The sequence below is a fragment of the Enhydra lutris genome, unplaced genomic scaffold (assembly GCF_002288905.1).
Source record: "Enhydra lutris kenyoni isolate GAN:26980312 unplaced genomic scaffold, ASM228890v2 scaffoldscaffold9, whole genome shotgun sequence".
Classification (NCBI taxonomy): domain Eukaryota; kingdom Metazoa; phylum Chordata; class Mammalia; order Carnivora; family Mustelidae; genus Enhydra; species Enhydra lutris.
In genome coordinates, this window is record NW_019154093.1 from 72,162,799 (window position 1) to 72,183,659 (window position 20,861).

The window sequence follows — 20,861 nt, forward strand, 5'->3', positions numbered from 1 at the left end:
TGTTATTTCTATAATTACTTTTTTTTAATTCTTAAACTTTTTTATTTTACTCCAAATTCCACTGGGCACAAAAACTAGTTCCAAAGCTCACATTCTGAATTAATGTTTTTTTCTTGACTTTAGACAGCTCAGAGATAAATGTAATCTTCACATGAGCTATTAGGATGGTAGTGTCCCTTCCTCTAAAATACTTCCAATCTCTTCTTCAATTTTAAATGTTTTAATCTTTAACTGCTCTGTTTTATACGTATTATCATAAAACACCTCAAATTGGGGCGCCTGGGTGGCTCAGTGGATTAAGCCTCTGCCTTCAGCTCAGGTCATGATCCCAGGGTCCTGGGATCGAGCCCCGCATCGGACTCTCTGCTCGGCAGGGAGCCTGCTTCCCCCTCTCTCTCTGCCTGCCTCTCTGCCTACTTGTGATCTCTCTCTGTCAAATAAATAAATAAAATCTTTAAAAAAATTAAAAAAAAAACTCAAATTATTCTTCATAATGGGCAGCTTACCAAAAAAGTGGACACAACCAAGAACATCAGGTCTATTTCATATTAAGACGACTTTCAGGAGCATGGTGACAATCTTCATGTATTTAAAGGATCATCCTACAGAAGATTTATAAATTCTATGCTGTTCTAGGATCAATGAGTAAAAAATTTAGAAAGATAGATAAGGATTTATCGTTAATGATAATTTGCTAAATAATTCATTACCCATCATTGAAACAATTGCTATTTAGAAATTTCTATACCATCACCAGGAATCTCTCAAATACTATAGAAGAGAGTCCAGTTACGAGCCCAAAACAGTGTGGTAAAAATTATATATATGTTTGATTACTTATTTATCTACCTAAGGGTATATTTACACTTATGAAAGTCTTGGGGGCAATCTACAGACAAACCCAAGTTACAACAAATGTGAAAAACCCTCAGCAATTTTTTTTGGAAAACCAATGCTAATTAATGGCCTCTCCTTTTAACTGCATTTTATAGTAGTTCTACTATAATGCCATGAAAATTTAAATTATGAGCTCCCTAAGAAATTGTACTCTATTAAATGGAAATCAGTAAGTTCACATTGTTCTGCTGCTTCCTCCCAGAAACCTAACAGGCTATTAGAAAAATGTCAGCAGGGATTGTTGCTAATGCAATGTTAAACGCTATAGACAGAAGGAAAGACACAGTTAATTCTAACCTGAATCTGGCCTTCTATGCATTTTTTTCATTACTTTACCCAATCCAAAGCCAATGTAATCAATCAGTCTTCAAAACTTGACCTAGACTGACCAATAAAAATGATGTACTATACATCCTCCCATGTCGTAACACAACCATTCTAGACAATCATCTTGTCTAGGATCAAGTATGAGTAGGCCACTACTTTAAAAAGACAGCTTAGGGTAGAAACAATCTATGAGGTTATGCCCACCCAGAAGCTGCAAGCATCATCCTTCCTATCCTTTACAGAGAAACACAGGAGGGAAGTAGCAAGTAGCAAATAGCCTACACCTAGGGTCCCCAAGCACATAAAGCATGAAATTGCTCACGTGCAATTTCCAAGGAGGAATATTCCTGGAGGATGTAAATGCCATTCATTCATTCAAGCCTAATGATTTATTCTACTCTGTGCCTGGTTTGTCCTGACACCAGTAGTCCTCAGACATGATGCTGATTCAGCAGGAATTTTCGTACTCCAATGGCTTTGAGGCAAACCAGAGAAAGGCCCACAATCAGTGAATGTTTCTCCATCAGTGCCCCAAAGACACAGGTGCTGTAGGTGGAAATTAAGCAACTCAGAAACTAAACTCTCTGGAGGAAGCTTGCGTGGCTGGACTCCACACAGCTGCGTGACTCCCAGTGATGGTTTCCTGCCGTTGTTTGGTGTTTCTGACACTCCGGACGCATGCTTCCTCTGCTAATCCTGTGCCGATGAAAGTGTTCGTCCCGTTCTGTCACCAGACCACTCCTCTGAGCACAGAACGCAAACACCAGCACTCCTCCACTGCTACAGACGTGTGTAAGTCACTTAAACATGGAGAATAAATATGGAAAATATCATCCTCCTCTTCTAGATGATCCTGTTGATAGGAAATACACAGGCACAACAGCTAAAGGATGAAAGGCCAAGGGTTTGACATCACTGCTGCTTATACAGAAAAGTCAACTGGCTACTACATCGCCTACCGGACTTGACCAATTCTCCTTGTGGATTTCTCGACCACCAAATTCACAAGGACAATTTACTGAAAGCAAATCAGACTCAGTGAACTCTATATGTATCTTGGAAAACTACAGCTTACTTTTAAATTAACAGGACAGGGTTAAGGAGATTAAGGATCCTTGAACACAGCTGAGATGGGAGATGGCCCAAAAGCTAATCTATGAGGAAGAATGTTTGTACTAGGGACGCCTGGGTGGCTCAGTTGGTTAAGCATCTGCCTTTGGCTCAGGTCATGATCCCAGGGTCCTGGGATCGAGTCCCACATTGTGCTCCCTGCTCAGGAGGGAGCCTGTTTCTCCCTCTGCCTGTTCTGCCTGCAGCCCTCTGTGCTTCTGCTCTCTCTCTGACAAATAAATAAATTTTTAAAAATCTAAAAAAGAATGTGTGTACTAATCAGCATGTACTTGCCATAGCTCTGGAACAAACAAAAATACCTAGAAAGTATCCTATTATAAATATTGAATATTACAACTTCTAAAAAAAATAATTAAACCCATAAAAGCGTTCTGCCAGAGACCAAATCTCCACTAGATAAGCAGCAAATACCAAAAAAAAAAAAAAAAAGAGAGAGAGAGAGAGAGAGAGAGAGAGAAAATAAGAAAAAGAAATATAGGGAATATTAACAATGTCAAATACAGTAAGAACATTTGCAAAATAAAAGAGATTAATAGGGCACCTGGGTGGCTCAGTGGGTTAAGCCTCTGCCCTCGGCTCAGGTCATGATCCCAGGGTCCTAGAATTGAGCCCAGCATCGGGCTCTCTGCTTAGCGGGGAGCCTGCTTCCTCCTCTCTCTCTCTGCCTGCCTCTCTGCCTACTTGTGATCTCTATCAAATAAATAAATAAAATCTTTTTTAAAAAAAATAATGGGTTATAAAATCTACCTACAGAAAGTGAGTGTAAATGTTACCAGAATTCTTCTATTAAAACAAACAATGTAGGCTGCACCGACTGCTGCTCCTCCTTTTCCCCTTGCACTGAACTCTACTTCCCTCCAGTCACTCAGGAGAAGCTCAGGCTTCAGTGTTCTCTCTTCCCTCTGCTGACCCTTTCACTGTCACACCAATTCTTAAATGCTGAAAAGCTCTCAACCTCTAAGCCCCTCTTGCCGTCGCTCTGGAAAGGCCTGCAGAGTTTTCAACCACACTGCTTTAGTCTTACCTGCCTTTCCAGCTGCTGGCATTACTGCAGTCCTAGACAGTCTCCCCTTGATGGAAGTGCTCAGACCAAGTGTACAACGGGTCATCTCATGTCTATCTGTTAAAAATTATTCTCTTGCCCGACATGAGAATCCGTGCGGACTCTGAAAGACCCCAGAGCCCACACACCCCGGCCCCAATCTCTCCTGGCCCTCAAGGTCCTGCTCACCCCAGTTGCATCTTATAGACAAGCTACAGGGACTCTCCGCAGAATGCCAAGCATTCCACATGGATCCCCCTTCCGTATCTTCATACAGCACCTTCCCTTTACCTAGAAGGCGCTTTCCCACTGTGCTCTGCTTGGAAGCAATGTGGTAAGATCGGTAAGAACAGGACCTTTGGAGTTAGGCAGACATTGTCTCAGATCCACACCCAGATCCACATCGCTTGCAAGCTAGGATTTATTTTTGTAACTCTGAGCCTCAGTTTCTTCAGCCATAAAATGGAGACAAATAACATCATAGGGTTACCATTTAAAGTAAATTGGTAACAAAGGCATGGTCTTGGTAAGTTCCTGACAACAGCCCACATCAGCATCCCAGATGGTTTTTCTGTCTAGATGAAGCATATACTGTGAGGTACCTTCCTTAACCACATTTAGGAAGAGCTGATACTTTTCTCTGGTACAGCATCTTTTCAGTTGTCAGTTTTTGTATTTAGTATGCTATATTGTCATTACTTAATTACATATACCTTCTGCAATATGGTGCATTCCTTAGAGGATGAAAAGCACCTTTGGCTTAAAAACATTTTAAAAAAATAGCTTATATGATTCTGTAAACAACGTTAACCAAAGATATAATGGTAAATAATGTTAACCAAAGATATAATATAATAAAGATATAATGAAGCTCAGATAGGTCATCGTGTAATAGGAATTACAATACGCAGCCATATGGTACTTGAAGTATATGCATGCCTGTTAAATCAAATTATGTTTATGCATATACTTATACACAAAAGGTACAATAATTAAATTATTATAGGTGATGCCTCTCTTTTGTGTATTTATCTTGGTATGCCTGCAAACATGCATCTGTGTGCTTATTTACATGTATGTTAAGAATACAGAATTTTAAATAAATACTACCCAAAAGATTCTATGTCGATCTCTGGAGAGCCCCTGACACAGCAAAGAGAAGCTCAGTTTCAAGTTCTCAAACTAGATTTCCATCTCTGGAATTACAAATGTTCTCATAAGTAAACCAAGTAAAGATGCAAAATCAAAGCAACATTCTTTAACATGCTTCCATCTCTTCATAATGCCTTTGTATGTGTATATAAGTGCATATGTATAGTTAAGTATTTACAAATTCTCAAGTGTTTAAAGGAACATCAAATTACTGAAAATAGAACAGATCTGAGCTAAAAGCCTAAGCCTAGATATTTTTAGAGAGGATTACACAATTAAGAATTATCAGGGGACACCTGGGTGGCTCAGTTGGTTAAGCGTCTGCCTTCAGTTCAGGTCATGATCCCAGAATCATAGGATTGAGTCCCACATCGGGTTCCCTGCTCAGCTTGGAGCCTGCTTCTCTCTCTCCCTCTGCCTGCCGCTCCCCCTGCTTATGCTTACTCACTCCCTTACTCTCTGACAAATAATATTTTAAAGAAAAGAATTATCAGGGGCACCTGGGTGGCTCAGTGTATTAAGCCGCTCCCTTCAGCTCGGGTCATGATCTCAGGGTCCTGGGATCGAGCCGCACATCGGGCTCTCTGCTCAGCAGGGAGCCTGCTTCCCCCTCTCTCTCTGCCTGACTCTCTGCCTATTTGTGATCTCGCTCTGTCAAATAAATAAATAAAATCTTAAAAAAAAAAGAATTATCAGAACATCACTTCATAAAATACAATGTGTACTGTTTACATTTATCAGTAAGTGGCAATTTAGAATCAGATGAGATTTTAGAGTTGAGGAAATGGAGACCAAATTAAAGGACTATGCCAAGGGGTTCTGTGGGAAGAAGTGGGACTAGAATCTAGTTAAAATTTGCTTTATAATTTAGCTAAAGTTTAATTCTTACTAAGCCTACAGCAGCACTAATATCTGCTTCCCACTGGATCTCCAGCATTCTAAACAGATTTTTCTTACCATCCTGCCTAAAGTGGCTTCCTTCAATAATTCATCATTTTACTCTGTATTTTTCCTCAATGGTACTTATCACTGGTTGTAATCATCTTGTTTATTTGTACTTTACCTTTGCTTCCTGAACTCAGCAACTTGGGAGCAGAAGACTGCCTGTCCCCCTTGATTAAGCAGCCCTTGGCAGAGCCTGGCAGAACAAGCACGCGAACATCCGCAGAATGAAGGGATGACGAGTGAATTGTGCCCTACACCGTGCTAACTGTGCAGATCGCCATAGAATTGGATGCACGGGCACCAGGGTGGCTCAGTGGGATGAGCCTCTGCCTTCCGCTCAGGTCATGATCTCAGGGTCCTGGGATCGAGTCCCACCCGCATCACGCTCTCTGCTCGGCGGAGAGCCTGCTTCCCCCTCTCCCTTTGCTCCTCCCCCTGCTTTCTCTCCTTCTCCCTCTCTCTATCTCTTTCAAATTTAAAATAAAAAAAAAAAAGGGGGGGGGGGGCGCCTGGGTGGCTCAGTGGGTTAAAGCCTCTGCCTTCGGCTCGGGTCATGGTCTCAGGGTCCTGGGATCGAGCCCCATGTCGGGCTCTCTGCTCCGCGGGGAGCCTGCTTCCTCCTCTCTCTCTGCCTGCCTCTCTGCCTACTTGTGATTTCTCTCTGTCAAATAAATAAAATCTTTAAAAAAAAAAAAAAAAAAAAAAAAAGAATTGGATGCACACTCCTTACCATAGCCCTGGGAGGTAAGCATCACTATCAGGACCATCTTATACATCAAAACATGGAGGCCCTGAGAAGTTAGGTAACTTTTCCGTGTTGGTAGCTAAGGACAGGGGAGGAGGACAGTCAGGTTTACTTGATCTCAAAATCTCAGAATGAGCTAAGGAAGAGAGTGGATTTCATGTGTCAAAGTCAAATTTGTGCAAGACAGAGGGGACAACAAAGGTCCAGCTGGAACTGAAGAAACAGGCAGAGACACATTAGCAAAGTCAGGCCCCAGGGGTTACTCAATACGTCCAAGAATCAACTACATCCAGAGTTCTGGATAAATCTTACATTCTCAGATTTCAAGCAGTGTATCAATGTGTGTGATCTTAAAATAAGTCACTAAAGACAAGGGGTAGAGGTATGCGGAGGGAAAAGCACTCCAGGCAAAGGAAACAATATTAATCGGGAGGGTGAAGACTTAGTAATTTGGTGGGACTAAAGCAAGGTGGGTAACAGAGGTAGGAAAACAAGGAACGTGTTTAGAAAGATAGACAAGGGGTCTGGATCACAACTTTGACTTCTAAAAGGGTTTGGACTTTATTCTCTTATAAGCAACAGATCCACTGTCAAGTTTTAAGCCTATGAATAATAGGATCAGTTTTGCATTTTTGTAAGATTACTCTGAAGCCTAGTTTGGAGTGATTTAAACCTGAAGGTAGATTGAATACTTAGATTGAATACTTCAATAACCCCAGGGATAACAGCCTTAACCGAGGCATTTTTAACTTTTTATTCCCTGGCAACAGCTTTAGCCAAATAGAAATGGTTGGAAAAGAATTTAAAAAAAAAAACAAACTAGTTCAATTTTATACATAGTGAGTCTGAAGTGATTGTGTGATACCAAAACAACTCATACACAAATTTTAAGAAATCTTAGATTTAAGGAAAAGTTTTATTAGCTGCTTTCCTCCCTGCGTGAGTCTTCAGTACCTTTACTCTGCCATATCCCACAGAGAGAGGACATAATACGCAGTTTCAATAAGTTTATTTGGACAAGAGTATTTTTCCTAGGCTATCTAATAATATTTTTCAAGACAATGAACTTCCTTGGAAAATGCTATTCTAGAAGTTTTTAACTGTACTAAGGTTAGAGAACAGTGAAGAGTTTTTTAAACTGGCTCATAAACAATCAGAAAGCAGACTCCCCGTGCGCCCCCCCCAGCAAATTCACTTGAATAATCACTAAGGTATAAAGAAAGATCCTGCATAGCTCAGGTACCAGAATTCTGTGAGGGGTAGTAAAAATGGGAAAACCAGCCTAGTATTAAGTATCCCTATGAACTATACTAGCAAAGAGTGAAACAGATGTAGAGGTTGCTAGAAAGGTCAGTTCTGTCCAAAAACAAAAAAAAAAAGAATACTGCTAATAATGTAGAAACTGTCGAAAATTGTAGAAAAGCCAACCAGACACACATATTAAGGAGAGCCAGAAACTGTTCCCTCCTTCTAGGCTTAAGGAGATAATAAACTTCGCCTTGGAACAAGCTTTCTTTGTTTAGGAAGGAATCCCTGGAGAACTCTCCCTTAGTTATGTAAATACAAGCAAACCACCTACTGCTCAAGGGAGAGAAAGTAAAGAGAAGTAAAGAAAGCCTTTGTGGACTGACAGAGGTTGACTCCTCGCAGTAGCCCTGAAGACTAGCCTGTTCTAGGCTGGAAACTGGCTGATTTTGCAGGAAAAGTCCAGGGCCTTCTGATAGAACAGAGACCAGAGATCCCAAATGCTGCTCTGTGAGTTGAAGCTGGTACCCCCCAAGTGGCTGAATAAGGAGGCTCTGGCTCAAGCTTGTTGGCTGGAAAGGATGCCATGAGCTCCTCCCTGAACAGTATGTACTGCTAAGTCTGGGCAATGTGGCCTGACCAGGTTCAATGCAGAAGCTAAAATTTGTGGGGGTGCAAGGAAGCTGGTTTGGGTAGTGGCAGGCTGAGCCATACTGGAACTACAAGACCATGCCAGCATCAGAGAACAAGAGCTACTGAAGAAACCTCACAGGACCTGTCTTCAATACAACCATGCTAGTAGACCATCAACAGGAAGTTGAGCTCCTTGTGGTGTTCTGATTAGAGCCCTGAACAAGACTGATTAGGGCCCTGGGACTGCAAAAGCCCCAGAGACTCTTGTATAATCTGGGATGAGAAACACTTTGGGAAATGTCCAGCTTCTCAAGAGTGGAGTTCAAAAAATAACTGTGAAAAGAGATTATGTTTACATGCCAAGATAATTCATTCTAGTTACATAGAGACAGATGAAAAATGTTTCTAAGGGTTGGTCAACGCACATGCACTAGCCAATATGAATCTCTCAAACCAGGCCAGCGTGAGGTCTCTGAAGCTATCTGCACCTACACGAAGCTCATGAGTCTTTGGGCAGGGAGGTTTTCCTGCAACCGGGAAAGCCAGGTAAAGTTCCAAGGAGATGCACAGGTAGCAGGGAACCAATTCCAGGTTCTCAAGTATTGTTGTGTTGGAATGTATGTGGAACTTCAGAGGGCAAGCTCCCACCGCCCACAAGCACTGGAAGTAGGGATGAGAATGTGGAAACCAACCAGCATCCAGGTACAAATGCCAAGAGAGGCTAGCCTGGGCTAGCAGAGTGGGCAACAAGAAGTCCTTGTACCTTTATACATGCACCCTGAGATGTCTAAGTCAGGCTGCAAAGGGTGAAAAAGTGAAAACACACCAACTATAAGACACGCCCAAGCAAACATTATCATAAGATGTATTATAAGGCATTCCAGATGGGCCAGAAATTTGAGTTCACAATGTCAAGGCAGCCTAATAGCAGCAAGTCTGGGCTACTAAACTGGGGTGGCGGGAAGGGGGAGAAGAGGGGGTACATACTAATGCCTCTTAACGGAGAGGGTATAGACAGTTGTGAATTTCCATTATGCAATTTCCAAGCCTTTTTCTACATTAGGTTAACCATGTATCCTTTGGTTTTCTCAGCAAGTTCAAGTTTATTTTTAAATGGCAATTTATTTTTTAAGGTGAAGAACCAGACCATCTCCTATCCTGAATCTGATGGAGCTGCTAATTTGGTTTATATTCTAGGGGGGAAAATACATTTATTGAGTGTTAAGGCATCAACTACCTTCAGGAAAAGTTTCCCTGCAGATCTCTCAACTAATCTCTATGTACAAAAATAAATAAATAAGTAAAAATAAAGTTAGACATTTTTAAGATTTTATTTATTTGACATTGAGACAGCGAAAGCAGGAACACAAGCAGGGGGAGTGGGAGAGGGAGAACAGGATTCCCACTGAGCAGGGAGCTGGACAAAGTTAAACATAGTCTTAACACAAAAGCCTAGGAAAATGTAAGTTATAAATAACCATACATGTGTGTACAAGCATACATACATGTGTATTATAATTTTCTTAATACTTTGAGCCAGAAAGTATCAAACCAAGTAAATTTTCAAAAAATACCACTAGAATCTTCTTTTTGACTTTACACATATCCACCTTTAGAACCCTGAATGACCTGTATCTACCCAAACTACTGGTTCTATACTGGATCTATTGGTTCATTTAATCATTTCCTGAGCTATATGCCAGGATCTTACATAAAGCCTATTTTCACAATAATTCTGTGTGATAGAAATTATTATCCCATTTATAAATGAGGAACCTATAGTTCAGAGGAATGAAGTGAGAACCCAGAGGTCACAAAGAATTCTATAGTGTTTTTTGACTTCTTGGACAATTTTGTACAAATCAACAAATATCTCCAAGCCCTATTCAACCCCAGATCAATGTGTTGGAGCCCTCTTTCAGTCCTTTTACCCTGTGGTTTTAAAGGTCATCTTCAGATCTATCTGTATGGCCCAAAAACATAGATACAGCTGGAGGCCACAGGAGAAGTGAGCTCCCAGCCTGAAGAGGCATGCTCATCCATTTGCTTTACCCAGTAGGGCACAAACAGACTGGAAAAGGGTGTCTGATGACTTCATCTCTTGAAGACCTGAAGATCTATGATACTGCTTGGGTCAATGGTAAGGACCAGAAAGCATTCACCACAAAGCTGGGATTATACTTCTACCTAATTATTTATACACGGCAAAATAGATGTTCTAAGTCTCAGTCTTCATACCTCCTTTTCTATATATGATAAAAGATGCAGAGGCTACCAAATGGTCTCCAAGTTGTGTGGAACTTTGATAATAGAAGAAGAGTTATCTATACAACTGAAATCATATGATCAACAAAACCAGGTGAATCACTTAGTTCTCTCCACCAAAAGTGAGAGAAATCTAAGGAAAACCGGCTTGAAGAAAAAAGGAAGAATATATTGGCTCACATCATGGACAAATCCAGAGATATATGGATTTGGCTTTGGGCACAACTTTATTCCAGCCACACATGATGCCAGTAGGCTCCCCCTCAGCTCTGTTTCCTCTAAACTGGGTCTGTTTTGAAATACCATCAGATACCTCAATGGCTGTGGCTCTTCTAAGCCTCGTAGCAGGAGGATATTACAACAGAATTGCCCCAGAAAATGTCTCAACACATCATCTAGGTCCCAACTGAGTGACTTGCCCCATCTCCAAACCCCGCCCTATGGCCAAAGAGATGAGGTATTCTCAATGATTAAACCACCCAAACTACTGGAAAAGGGTGCTTTCTCAAAGGAGATTCAGGAGCACAGAAGGGAGAAAGACAGCTGTGCAGGATAAAATAGATTAACCCCAGGACACATTAGAAAGAACAAAGTTTATTTCCTCATCTAACTCCTGCAAACTCATTAACTCTTACACTCAATTGAAAATTCAACCTCTATGTTTTCTATGAATTCTAAACCAATTAACACTAGTAATGAAGTTGTAATAATAGTAATAATAAGAGTAATAACTAGTAATTATCAAATACATACTTTAAACCTAGATACTGTTAAGCACTTCACATACATTATTTCCCAATCATCAATTTATAGAGGAACTGAGGCTCAACCAGGTTAACCCAAGCTCAGCCGAAAATCACATACTTTTAAGGAGTGTAACCAGAATTCAAACCAAGATCCAACTCGGATACCATATTCTTAACCCAAACACAAAATTACCTCTCTCTCGGTATTGTTCTCACCTGTATCCCTAACTCACCTCTAAGCCAATGCTCTGATTTCCTTTTGACCGAGGCTGTCCTGAACCTTAACACATTGCTACTATCCTATTGCTACTAAAATCAGCTAGAACTACTTTTGGTTAGGTGGGATTCTTTCTGATTCAAGAAAACATATCACCTTACACCTGAAGGTGCTTAACAATGCTTCAAACAACAGACGTGAAGTCTCCTGCTAACAAAAAGCAGCCCTTATACCACCCAGAGCAGCCAAAGGAAGGAACTGACTTCATCACTCATCTGGACAACAGCAGCAACGGGATTTCTATTACTCACTAGAAATGGTCTCATTAAAGAAAAATCCCATGTGCTTCCACACTGTAAATGTGCCAACAGACAGCTCAGTAGGAAACCTTTCCAAACAGCAAAATTGTTAGTCGGAACATGACAGTTTGAACAGAGGAACAGCAGATCATTTATGCAGCATGGAAGTGAAGAAATTTACGGAGCCTATTGCAATGTAAAAAGTATTATAATTAATAACTGCTAATTTTCTAGGGGAGGAAGTGGTTTATTACATTTCTTAAGCAAAGAAGACAACTAAGACAACTTTAAATTTTTTTAAAATTATATAATCAGAAAAAGATTGCTTTGGGGTGGGGAGGGGCAGAGGGAAAGGGAGAGAGAGAGAATATTAAGCAGGCTCCACACCCAGCATAGAGCCCGACCTGTGGTTCAATCTCACAACCCTGAGATCATGAAATGAGCTGAAATCAAAAAGTCGGACACTTAACCAACAAAGCCACCCATGCACCCCAAGATTAAGCTTTTTTAGTAAAAAGTCAACTTGGGCGCCTGGCTGGCTCAGTCAGTTAAGCATATGCCTTTGGCTCAGGTCATGAACCAGGGTCCTGGGATCAGGCCCTTCACTGGGCTCCCCACTCAGTGGGGAATCCGCTTCTCTTTCTGCCACTCCCCCTGCTTATGCGCATGTGTGCTCTAATAAAGAAAATCTTAAAAAAAAAAAAAAGTTAACCTTCTAATTTAGTAAACTCATTCTCCATCCCTATGTGATTTGAAAAACAAAATCAAGTTATAGAAAACGTTCAGAACTATTCTAATTTTTTTGAAACACGAGTTTGAATTGAAATGAAATTCTCCTAACACTGGGTAAAAAGCTCAATACTAGGAAATAAAAGTAATGTGGAAAGGCAAAATTATCATAAGCCTCTCTAGACTGCACAAAATGTGTGCTCTTCACTATCTCAAAAATTAAATAAAAAACGTTCATTCATTTGTGTTAACACACGCAGTATGCTAAATCATATCTATAGAATAATTAGATGTCAAGTGACAGATCACTTACACTTTTTAATTTCATAAATTCGCCTGTTTTCCCAGAATTTTCCTAAGTTCCAGAAGAAAACCTATCCATATCAAAGCCTATGATTCAGGATAGACTTCTGGAACCTAGAACTGAGGGAGAACGTAGGCAAAGCTTAGGGAGCAGCCTACACCACGATGGGGAAGTGGGGGAAGGTTAGCTCAAGACTGACTGCATGATGAGAATCTGTGAAACATTTATCCAGGTAGAGTTCTTAATTTCAACAACCCATTATATTAAAGGCTCATGCAGTATCCTAAATCTTTCCTCTTTTTTTTTTTTTTTTTTAAGATTTTATTTATTTGACAGAGAGAGATCACAAGTAGAGAGGCAGGCAGAGAGAGAGGGAGGGAAGCAGGCTCCCTGCTGAGCAGAGAGCCCGATGCGGGACTCGATCCCAGGACCCTGAGATCATGACCTGAGCCGAAGGCAGTGGCCTAACCCACTGAGCCACCCAGGCGCCCCCCTCTTTCCTCTTTCTTTAAAAAAAAAAAAAAAAAAAAAAAAAAAAATTAGATGCCAAGTCACAGATCACTTGTGCTTATTTTAATTTCATATCTTCCTTTGGTTTTTTCCCATGAGTTCATCCTTTTCCCTGTGCATTCACACAGCAGCGAGACCCCAATGCAGATGGCAGACATGAGAGACAGAGGACTGGGAAGTCAGAAGGTCTGATCCAGATCCGAACCAAGGACACCTTAAAATCATTGTTAAAACTCCCCATCTCTTAGTTTCTTCATCTGACAAAGGAGAAGACTTGCTTGTTTCCCCCACAAGACTATCATGAAACTCAAACAAGGTCAGTGATATGAGGTACTCTCAAAGCTTCAAATTGCTATAAAAACATTAGCTACTGTTATTACAATTAATATATTCCTAGGCAAAAAGGTGCCAAATATACATGAATTCTAGATTTGTTATTTGTATGAATTGAGGCAGACAGAGGCATATAGTTATAGATATCCTCTTTTTATGTTAATTGCAAATTTAATTAAATCCCAAGGAATAAAGAGAGAAACTCTAACCCATCTACATCCTGTTAAAATTTATAGTCACAACATGAGGAAGGCTTCAGTGTCTACATCAACATACTATTCACATTTTTTAAACGTAGAAAATTAAAACTGTATGAATTGTCCAAGTTCTGCCACTTTCAGTCCAGGATCTGTAAATAGGGATGACAATGGTACCTACATGATGGGGTTGATATGAAGATTGGGTCAATATGTACAGAGCACTGGACCACTATGTGAACACTTGCACCATGATACCAGGGAGAATCAGCCAGTTCTGGGTTCAAACTATTGCTCCAATCTGTACTAGATGTGTGATTTGAATAGTACATCTCAGAGGGCCACTGTGAGGATTAACGGTCATATATATAAGTGTGTGTGTGTGTGTATATATGTATATGTATATTTATGTGTATGTATACATGTATGTGTACATATATATATGAAGATTGAAAAGATATCAGTTATCTCGAAAGTTATCAGTAAGTGGTGGGATTGATGGTTTTGCTTAGAGTAATAATGTTTAATGACAGTAATACTGGTAAGGTATAAAAGAGCTTCTTTAACTTTCAGTGGTTTATTGAGGCCAGATAATTTTGGAAGAGATAATGCACCAATGTTGGCAGTAGCAAAAATGTATGTGATTTTAAAGTGCTGAGTACAGGATCAAATTCTCAATAACATCCCCAAGCTTAACTCTGTTTTCAGACTTATCATTGACAAAGTATTTTAAGTAGACAGAAACACATTTACCCTTAAGAAGCATACAGTTTACTCCTTCACATTCAACTCTATTATCTCAACTCCTACAAAACTTCCGTTGTGTAAGTGCCCAGTGGTATTCCACTACAACAAAGCCATTGTGTTTCCAAAGAATTTAGATGATTTCCCAGTCTTTGTCAACACCATTTCTTGCAAATCTGAATGAAAAATGAAGATCTCCTTGAAAAGCTTTTAAAAGTCTAATCTTTGGGGCGCCTGGGTGGCTCAGTGGGTTAAGCCGCTGTCTTCGGCTCAGGTCATGACCTCAGGGTCCTGGGATCGAGTCCCGCATCGGGCTCTCTGCTCAGCAGGGAGCCTGCTTCCCTCCCTCTCTCTCTCTCTCTCTCTGCCTGCCTCTCTGTCTACTTGTGATCTCTCTCTGTCAAATAAATAAATAAAATCTTCTAAAAAAAAAAAAAGTCTGGGGCACCTGGGTGGCTCAGTGGGTTAAAGCCTCTGCCTTCGGCTCGGGTCATGATCCCAGGGTCCTGGGATCGAGCCCCATATCGGGCTCTCTGCTCAGCAGGGAGCCTGCTTTCTCCTCTCTCTCTCTCTGTCTGCCTCTCTGCCTACTTGTAATCTCTGTCTGTCAAATAAATAAATAAAATCTTTAAAAAAAAAAAAAAAAGTCTAATCTTTTTTTCATTTTTCATTTCCCTAATTCATTTTCATTTTCATTTCTCCAAAAGAGTGAAAAGAAAATTAAGGAGCTTTTTAAAATAGGGGGAGGAATCAAAGAATAAAGAGAACATCTTTTTAAGCTGTTAAGATGTTTTTTAGGGTTAACAACTTAGAAGACTATCCAATCCACCTTACCTGGAATTCTAGTTGATTCCCTGTCATCTTCATGGCTTCACTTTCTAGCCACAGACAAATGTGCTACCAACCTCCCAACCGCCACCCCCACAAGGCTTGGTTTTCAGTTGCTTTTGTTACCATGTTATCCTCCATCACTTTTTTGGACCTCAAAACTGTTAAATCACAGCTTGCCAGAGGAAAAAGGAATCTTAGAAACCATGCTCTTATACCCATTTCCTTTTGCACAGGCTTCCAAACTGACAGTCTGATGAATGAGAAGACTGATGACTTCCAGAAAATGACAAAGGGACTCTGGGTCAAGAAACCAAGGATTCTCTCTCCCTGGGCAGGGTGGCTTATCCATACTTGCATCAAATTTCTTATGTGTCTATTTCAAGTTTGTGTAATCTATTCCCATTTTTAAGCAAACCAATCCATTGCTAGGTTTTCACCTTATAATTAAAATATTACATCTTAGAAATCAAATGAAGCATCACTCTCAGCCTTTTGATGAGATACTAGCATTGGAATTACAAGAGCAAGGGCAAACTTCTCAGTGTCATTTAGTTTTATTTTGTTTTTCCTAATTTTTATGTTCTTATTTTCATAATGCAATTATGGCATCAGGAACCAAAATAAGGCCACCTTAATTACTTTTTTAATGACTTCTTACATGCAAAAAGTTTATTTCTGCCCAATCACTTAAAAATAAACGACCACAGCATTTAAGAGAATAATTTCTGTCACCTATTACACACAAATATTTGGTGTATATACAAATAACAACAGCAAATCTTAGAACAATTTACATGTGGCAAATATCGTCGAAGTTCAACAAGCTAACATGTATGTGCTGAAATGCAACCAATAGGAATTACTCAAAAATCTCAAACATTTTGGATTCATGTCTTCCCCATCACCTACCCGAGTGTCTAAATAGAGAGAGGGGCAGCAGATCATTCTCAACTTCCAAAAATTAGATGCCTTTTAGATATAGAAAAGACAGGAGGGGAATTTGTAAGGTGGAAAACAGTAGTCCTACCCTTTGAGGTAGCTCATTATAAAAGCTACTTCTGGGGTAAAGGACTCTCCTTGTACTGCTTTAAATAAAATAATTCTAGTCCTGGGACGCGGGGATGGCTCAGTTGGTTAAGCATCCGACTCTTGGTTTGGGTGGTAAGATCAAGTCCTGAGTTGGACTCTGCACTCAGCGGGAAGTCTTAAGATTCTCTCCTTCTGCCCCTCCCATCACTCACTCATTCTTGTTTCCATTCTCAAATAAATAAATCTTTAAAAATAATAATAATTCTAGCCCCATTTGGACAATGTTATTTGTTTTGCTAAGTCACCTATGTGTGAAATTTAATTACATAATGCAACTACCTAGACCACTTCTGTCACAAGTCCTCCTTCAGCAAAAAATGGTTAAGTACTTGATAAAATGTTCTCCATTAAAAGAACACACATAGAAAACGAAATGTGGAAAAATAAAATAAAAAGAAAATGAAATGTGATTACCTTTCCAAAGTCACGAACATCAAACAGGTCAAATGCTTCAAAGAGTTCACTCTTTCTCATTCCAAAGGTCTCGCAACAGGCCGTGAGGAATGTCCTTATGTTCTTCAAACAGAGAAACTGAGGAATGGGAAATAGCTATTAGTATATAGTGAATCATTCTGAATGCTCTATATCCTCTGTCCACCCAGAATGCTATTTAAAAAAATGACAAGGGAAAAAAAGAATCAATCAACTTTTGAGACTGCTTTGCAATTAATCCTTCAGCAGTGTTTACTGAGTACCTGCTTGGGCACAGGTGATACATCTATGAAGAAGTTACATAAAGTTTCTGCCCTCATGAAACTTATATTCTAATAAAAGACACACAAGAAAAAACTCAGCAACAAAAACCAAAAAAGGAAATATTGTCATGTGGTGGTAAGTGCAATGGGGAAAAAAGCCAGGTGGAGGGATCAGGAGCACTGGTGGGAGGGGGTGGGAAGGAGCTTAAATGAATAATTAGAGAAGGTGTCAGTGGGAAGAGAGCAGATAAGCAGAGATTTGAAGGGGGTGAAGGAACAAGCCAGGCAGAGATACAGGTCACAGCATTCCAACTTAAAGTAGCATCCCACGGCAAAGCCCTGAGACAGAAAAAGGTGTGTTTAAGAAAGGGGCCAATGTGGGCACCTGGGTGGCTCAGGTCGTGATCCCAGGGTCTTGGGATTGAGCCCCATATGGAGCTCCCTGCTTGGCAGGAAGCCTGCTTCTTTTTCTCCCACTCCCCTGCCTGTGTTCCCTCTCTTGCTGGGTCTCTGTCAAATAAATAAATAAAATATTTTAAAAAAAGAAAAGAAAAGGGCCAATGCAGCTGGAGCAGAGTGAGTGACAGGGAGAAAGGGAGGAGGTGAGCTAAAAAGGTATGGGGTCAGATGATGAAGGACCTTGTTGTACCAGCTTTTACTCTGACCAAGATAAGAGTCACTGAAGGCTTTGGGTCAGAGGAGGGATGTGACCTGATATTTTACAGGGGTCTTTCAGGCTGCTGTTTTTAACATAGATAGAAAGGAGGAGGAACAAACATGGAGATAGGAAAAGCAGATAGGAGGGTAAGACATAACCATGCAAAGACCACATGTTACATTTTGACTATGTTAAATTTGAGATAACTCTAGTCATCCAGTGGGATGTGGGGCAGGCAACTGTATATACAAATCTGCAGTCTGGGGTACAGATATATAGTACAGACAAAAATTTGGAGTTTTTAGAGTATACAGAACTTTTTTTTTTAAGATTTTATTTATTTATTTGACAGAGATCACAAGTAGGCAGAGAGGCAGACAGAGGGAGAAGGGAAAGCAGGCTCCCCACTGAGCAGAGAGCCGGATGCAGGGCTCCAACCCAGGACCTTGGGATCATGACCTGAGCCGAAGGCAGAGGCTTAACCCACTGAGCCACCCAGGCGCCCCAACAGAACATTTTTATCCATGATATTACCTTAGAGGACTTTATGAGAAAACAGAGGAGAGGACCTGGAACTGAGTCATCTTAGGAGATCAGGAAAAGAGCCCACCAAGAGGCTGATCAGGAGTGACTGGTAAGGAAGGGTAATAACCAGAAGCACTGGTTTTCCCTTAAGTAAAGAAAGTGTTTCTAGAAAAAAGGCATGATAAACTCTTTTAGCTAATGATAGGTAAGATTTGACCAAGCGCTGTCCATGGACTCTGGCAGCGTGAAGGTTACAGGTATACCTTGATAAAAACAAGTTCTGTGTGGAATGGGGTGCATGGAGCAGGTTCCAGAGATGATGGGAACAGAGGAAGTGAAAAGGGAATATAGAATATAGACTCTTAAGGAGTTTGTTGCAAAGGGGAACAGAGGATTGAGGAGGTGTCAGAGAGAAAGAGAAGTCAAGGAAGGCCTTTTTAAAAACAATGGAAGCTGTTACGACATGTTTTTATTTTGATGAGAATAAGTCAGTAAAGAGGGGAAAGTTGGTCATGCAAGAGAGAAGGCGAGTCGCCAGAATGAGGTCTTTGAGTAGGCAAACACTGCTCCCATGGAGAAGTATGACTTGGAGAGAGAAGGCTCAGTTCATCAACACTACAACAAAAGGGAAAGCAGATCTCTGGACAGTTTTTAAAAACAAAATTTACTTTCAGTATCTCAAAGACTCAGACTTACCCAAGCAAAATACACACATACTCTGAAAGTGAATCACTGCTTTTTGGAGACCTGAGCTGCAGTGGCACGCATAAGACCATTATCCTCCAATAAGTGAGAAACCCATCAGCTAATCTGAGCCTTCTCTTTTTAAGCACCGTCAATGTTTTATTTTGTTGTTTTGTTTTTCATATTGGTTTTTTAATTTACAGAAAGCACATTTTACTTCCTCTGTATTTGAAACATTCAGATTTTTCACAGGCTTAACTTAGATGCAGTTTGACCCTTTACAGGAATCCTTCTCTGAGGCTTAAATATTTCAGGAGAGGTTAAAACCACAGGGGAAGCATCATGAACCCTTTGAAGCACAAAGACAGAAGCCATTCAGCACATGGAGTCACTACTTGCACTCTAAAAAATTCATAAGAGACCTTTACAACGCAGAATCACTCTACATGTAGCTCTTCCACATAGGACTGCTTATTTACAGATTAAAAGCCTTGCATTCTGCCAAGATAGACAATAATTACTCTCTTGGGGATTATGCAACTGCTCTATTGCAATAATTTTACATAATTAAGTGCCCAACTCATAGCTCACCAAGGAGAAGTACAAGTACGCATGCCACCCTCTGAAGATTGCTCACCAAAACTAGATTTCATCCTGTGGAGGAAAAACGACAGTAGACTTCCACCCAAGTGCTTTCTTAACTCAGAAAAGCAAGGATTATTTCTGAGAAGTTAAAAAAAAAAAAAAGAAAGAAAGAAAGAAAAAACTGAAATGCAGTCATTACTGGATACACATTTAAAAACAGGTCTTCCTGGGGTGCCTGGGTGGCTCAGTGGGTTAAGCCTCTGGCTTTGGCTCAGGTCATGATTTCAGGGTCCTGGGATCCAGCCCCACATTGGGCAAACAAACAAACAAACAAACAAAAAAAAAACAGGTCTTCTTACTTCTAGAACCAACCTTAACTTTATTTGCCCCTTAACTAGTTCAGTTCTATTAAATTCCACAAATATTTACTGGATTTGGAAAAAGTCGCTTGTATCCTCTCACTTTTTTGAGGCAATCCTTAAATTTGGTGTTCCCTGTAGGTATTTCCTCAGGCAACAGATTTGAATGCCTACAACATTCCAGACACTGGAAATGCTGAAAATGAGTAACACGAGTGGTTCTGCCTCAAGCTTGTCTAATCTTATTTGGAGATTTTCACAGTTATCCAGTTTGGCTAATATTACTAGGATCACATCCCACTTGATGTTCACAGGTGCTCATCTCTGTGCACACACAGGAACGAAGCTGAGGACTGGAGGAAGTGAGCCCCAATACCACTGCAGAAGCACTGGCCAACCTGGGACGGACAGCCTGCCTGCTACTCCCGAGACTTGGATTTTGTTTTCATCATGCTGAGCTTGTTCTTTTTCCAGTTTATTTTTAAGAATTTCTAACCAAAAATTGAGAAGATAGTACAATGAACATTCCACCTACCCAACAACTGGAACATACTGTCATATATACGTGTGGTTTTTTAAAAGACTTATTTTTTTTAATTTTTTATTTTTTATAAACATATATTTTTATCCCCAGGGGTACAGGTCTGTGAATTGCCAGGTTTACATACTTCACAGCACTCACCATAGCACATACCCTCCCCAATGTCCATAACCCCACCTCCCTCTCCCAACCCCCCTCTCACCAGCAACCCTCAGTTTGTTTTGTGAGATTAAGAGTCACTTATGGTTTGTCTCCCTCCCAATCCCATCTTGTTTCATTTATTCTTCTCCTACCCCCTTAACCCCCCATGTTGCATCTCCACTTCCTCATATCAGGGAGATCATATGATAGTAGTCCTTCTCCAATTGACTTATTTCGTTAAGCATGATACCCTAAAGATACAAATGTAGTGATCCGAAGGGGCACGTGCACC

General features: G+C 40.4%; 1 protein-coding gene across 1 annotated transcript in view; it reads right to left on the reverse strand.

Annotated features, from left to right (window-relative positions):
- LOC111142837 (vav guanine nucleotide exchange factor 3) overlaps nt 1-20,861 on the reverse strand; it is a 367,424-nt gene that overhangs the window by 262,915 nt on the left and 83,648 nt on the right. The window contains exon 2 of the mRNA XM_022496164.1: nt 16,796-16,912. Coding sequence (XP_022351872.1) covers nt 16,796-16,912 — 117 coding nt within the window. The remainder of the gene's footprint in view (nt 1-16,795; nt 16,913-20,861) is intronic.